The sequence below is a fragment of the Colobus angolensis genome, unplaced genomic scaffold (assembly GCF_000951035.1).
Source record: "Colobus angolensis palliatus isolate OR3802 unplaced genomic scaffold, Cang.pa_1.0 Scaffold144, whole genome shotgun sequence".
NCBI classification, from domain to species: domain Eukaryota; kingdom Metazoa; phylum Chordata; class Mammalia; order Primates; family Cercopithecidae; genus Colobus; species Colobus angolensis.
Window position 1 is genome coordinate 3325308 of NW_012114533.1, and position 3663 is coordinate 3328970.

Sequence of the window (3663 nt, forward strand, 5' to 3'; positions counted from 1 at the left end):
AAAAAAAAAAAAAAGCCAGGCACAGTGGTATGCGCCTGTAGTTCCAGCTACTCAGAAAGCTAAGGTAGGAGGATCACTTGAGCCCAGGAGCTGGAGGCTGCAGTGAGCTATGATCACACCATTGTACTCCAGCCTGGGTGATAGAGCGAGACTGTGTCCCCACCGCAAAAAAAAAAGGAAAAAGAAATCAGAAATAACTTTGATATTTTAAAATATGAGGCCAGGCACAGTGGAGCATGCCTGTAATCCCAGTACTTTGGGAAGCCAAGGTGGGCAGATTGCTTGAGCCCAGGAGTTTGAGACCAGCCTGGGCAACATGGTGAAACCCTGCCTCTAGTAAAAATACAAAAATTAGCTGGACATGGTGGCATATGCCTGTAGCCCAAACTTCTTGGGAGACTGAGCTGGGAGGATCACCTGAGCCCCGGAAGTTGAGGCTGCAGTGAGCTGTGATTGCTCCACTGCACTCCAGCCTGGGCGATGGGAGTGAGACCCTGTCTCAAAAATAAAATAGGAAGTACTAACTTATTTGCTTAGCTTTGGCTTCATTTTAAGAATATTTATATCTTAAGCTTTATCATTCCCAAGAAATAGATCTATATTGCAGTGTCTTAAATATTGATGTTTTCTGTTTCTCTTGATCTTTCTTTCCAGGTTATAAAACATGGAGGCCGGCTCAGTGGTTCGAGCCATTTTTGACTTCTGCCCTAGCGTGTCAGAAGAACTGCCACTCTTTGTGGGAGATGTTATTGAGGTGCTGGCAGTGGTGGATGAATTTTGGCTTCTAGGAAAGAAGGAGGATGTTACAGGTAAGTAAGAGACTCATAATGGACCACAGGCCCTGACTTCTTTCCATATTAAAAATAAAGACCAGCATGCACTCCAGCCTTGGCGACAGAGTGAGACCCTGTCTCAAAAAGAAGAAAGAAAGAAAATTATTCCTAGCTGGGGGCAGTGGCTCATGCCTGTAATCCCAGCGCTTTGGAAGGCTGAGGTGGGTGGATCACCTGAGGTCAGGAGTTCAAGACCAGCCTGGCCAACATGATGAGATAGTGAGATCCTGTCTGTACTAAAAATACAAAATTTGCCGGCTGTGGTGATGCATGCCTGTAATCCCAGCTACTCAGGAGGCAAGGCTGGAGAATTGCTTGAACCCAGGAGGCGAAGGTTGGAGTGAGCTGAGATTGTGCCATCACATTCCAGCCTGGGCGACAAGAGCAAAACTCTGTCTCAAATAAATAAATAATAAAAATAAAAATAAAGGCTGGGCACGGTGGCTCATGCCTATAATCCCAGCACTTTAGGAGGCTGAGATGGGAGGATTGCTTGAGGCCAAGAGTTTGAAACCAGCCTGGTCAACATAGCAAGACACCATCTCAATAAATAAATAAATAAATAAGAAAGGACGGGAGGGAGGAAGGGAAGGAAAGAAAGAAAAGAAAGCTAGCTAAGTGGGAAGCCCAAGTCAATAAATTTCAGAATCCTTTTGTGTTTTCCTTCTGTATTCATATGTGGTCTCTACCAGTTAGGGGAAGATTTCTGTCACCATTCCATCTCTGTGTTGCTTCCTTCAAGAGGCCGCACTGCTGGACACCAGCTGCCCCAGCCCAGGTTTCTATCCAAGTCTTTCCCTTCCCCCCCTTTCCCTTCCCAGGTCTTTATCCTTTGTGTTCAGTGCTATTATTCCTCTTCTCAAAACATGTGTTATTCCTTTCTTCAGAACCCTGTTGTTTACTACTGCTTTTCATAACCAGCGTTATGATTTGTGGAACACGAGGTGCTCTCCACCTTGTTTTCTCTGGCTGTCTTCTTTGAACATTTTCTACCCTTTCTTTCATTCTTCACTTGATCTTAGGCAAAAGGCTGAGAAGTGATCTTTCTCTCATTTTCTTCAAAGGAGCATGATTCATGCTGTTCATTCCCTCCTGGATCCATGGCTGGCCCAAATTTATTAAAGTTATCCTTTACCCTACTACATGCTACCTACCTCCCACATTCCATGCACCTGGTTAGCTTTCTTCAATTCTGTAAGACACATGTTCACATCGATTTCTTTCATTAATTAGCCTAGGGAAGGGTGGAAGCTTTTCCCACACCACATGCATCTGTGTTAATCCAATCCTTAACTTGCATATATTCATATTTATATAAGTCTGGGTTGGAGTCCTTCAAGCACACTCTGTTGACACTTAACCCACATTTGAGAGATAATAATTTCCCAGTAGAAATGATATCTCAGCTGAGACAAAAATGATGAGAAGGAGTTAGCAAGGCAAAGATGGTAGGCAGAGAGGATTGCTTGTTGAAGGTCCCTGGAGTGTGAGAACACAGGGGACCTAGAGAAGTTTAGCAGGGCATGAGGTGTGAGTGGTTGGGAAAAGGTGGGCTGGAGAGATGAGCAAAAGCTGGATCATGGGAGACAGAGTATGCCGTGGTAAGGAGTGAAGGAAATGGGAAACCCTGAAAGTGCTTTGAACATTATCAGATTTGAATTTTAGAAAACTCACTGCTGCAGACTTAAGAATGATAGAAAGGGACAAAATTGAAGGCAGGGAAGCATTTGGAAGGTTGCTGCAGTAATCCAGGTGAGAAATGGTGATGGCATGGACCAAGGTGGTGGGTCTGGAGATAAACAGACCCAGAGATAGAAGGTAGAATCAATCAGACTTTCTGATACTTTCCAACTGGCAGGCCCTGTCTTTCTACCACCACCAATTAAAACCTTATCCACCTTCAGATTCAAATACTATTGTTTTCATAAAGTTTTTTATGTTCTTCCTGACCTATTACCTACCTTCTTTGAACTTCCGTGACAATTTGTATACTTACATTGTGATACCAGATTTCAGGACTGAATTATTATTTGTGTCTGAATTCGACTTTTTGTCTGAACTAGGTTTTTAGATCTTTGAAGACCAAAACTATCTTACTTATGTTTTCCTCTGTGGTGTGCTTTGCATATAGCATCTCCCACTAAATGCGTATGGAATTGAATTGCGTTCTCTCTGTTCTACATGCATCTAGTTTTGTGCACTATACTTCTCTCCAACAGATTCTCCAATTATGAGTTTTCACAGAGTTTTCAAGTTAGGGTCTATACATGGACTCAGAAGAAAAGTTTTTGTCCTTGTACACAGATGGAAAAAGAAATTTCAGTATTAAAATTTAATATGCTTGCTTTTATTTTCAGGACAGTTCCCCAGCAGTTTTGTGGAAATTGTGACCATTCCCAGTCTAAAAGAAGGAGAGAGGCTGTTTGTATGCATTTGTGAATTCACATCCCAAGAATTGGATAGTCTTCCCCTCCATCGAGGTAAGCTGCTTATCAAATAGTAGACTATTTGAAATTAGATTTTTAGAGTCTACCCATTTCAACAACCATATCCTTTTTGAATTTGTGAAGTGGCTTAACCTCTAGAGAGTCCTCGGCAATACCAAAGTAGCGTGGACATAATGATGCCTTATAGTTTAGTACCATTTTACAATTTCCACAGTATTTTCTCACAAATATATTCTCACTTGATCCTCAGCACAGACCTGGGAGGTAGGAAAGTGGGGATTATTAACTGTATTTTATAAATAATGACAGCAAAATTCAAAGACTGTTGGCTAAAGGTGAGAAGTCTTGGCCTCAGAATGTGAGCTCATCATATTCTAAGTCCA

The 3663-nt window shown here is 42.3% G+C and overlaps 1 protein-coding gene across 1 annotated transcript in view; it reads left to right on the forward strand.

Moving 5' to 3' along the window:
• The first annotated feature begins 657 nt into the window (after positions 1 to 657).
• The window catches only part of DNMBP (dynamin binding protein), a 93166-nt gene continuing 90160 nt past the window's right edge, over positions 658 to 3663 (forward strand). The window contains exons 1-2 of the mRNA XM_011935585.1: positions 658 to 809; positions 3191 to 3313. Coding sequence (XP_011790975.1) covers positions 665 to 809; positions 3191 to 3313 — 268 coding nt within the window. The 5' untranslated portion in view covers positions 658 to 664. The remainder of the gene's footprint in view (positions 810 to 3190; positions 3314 to 3663) is intronic.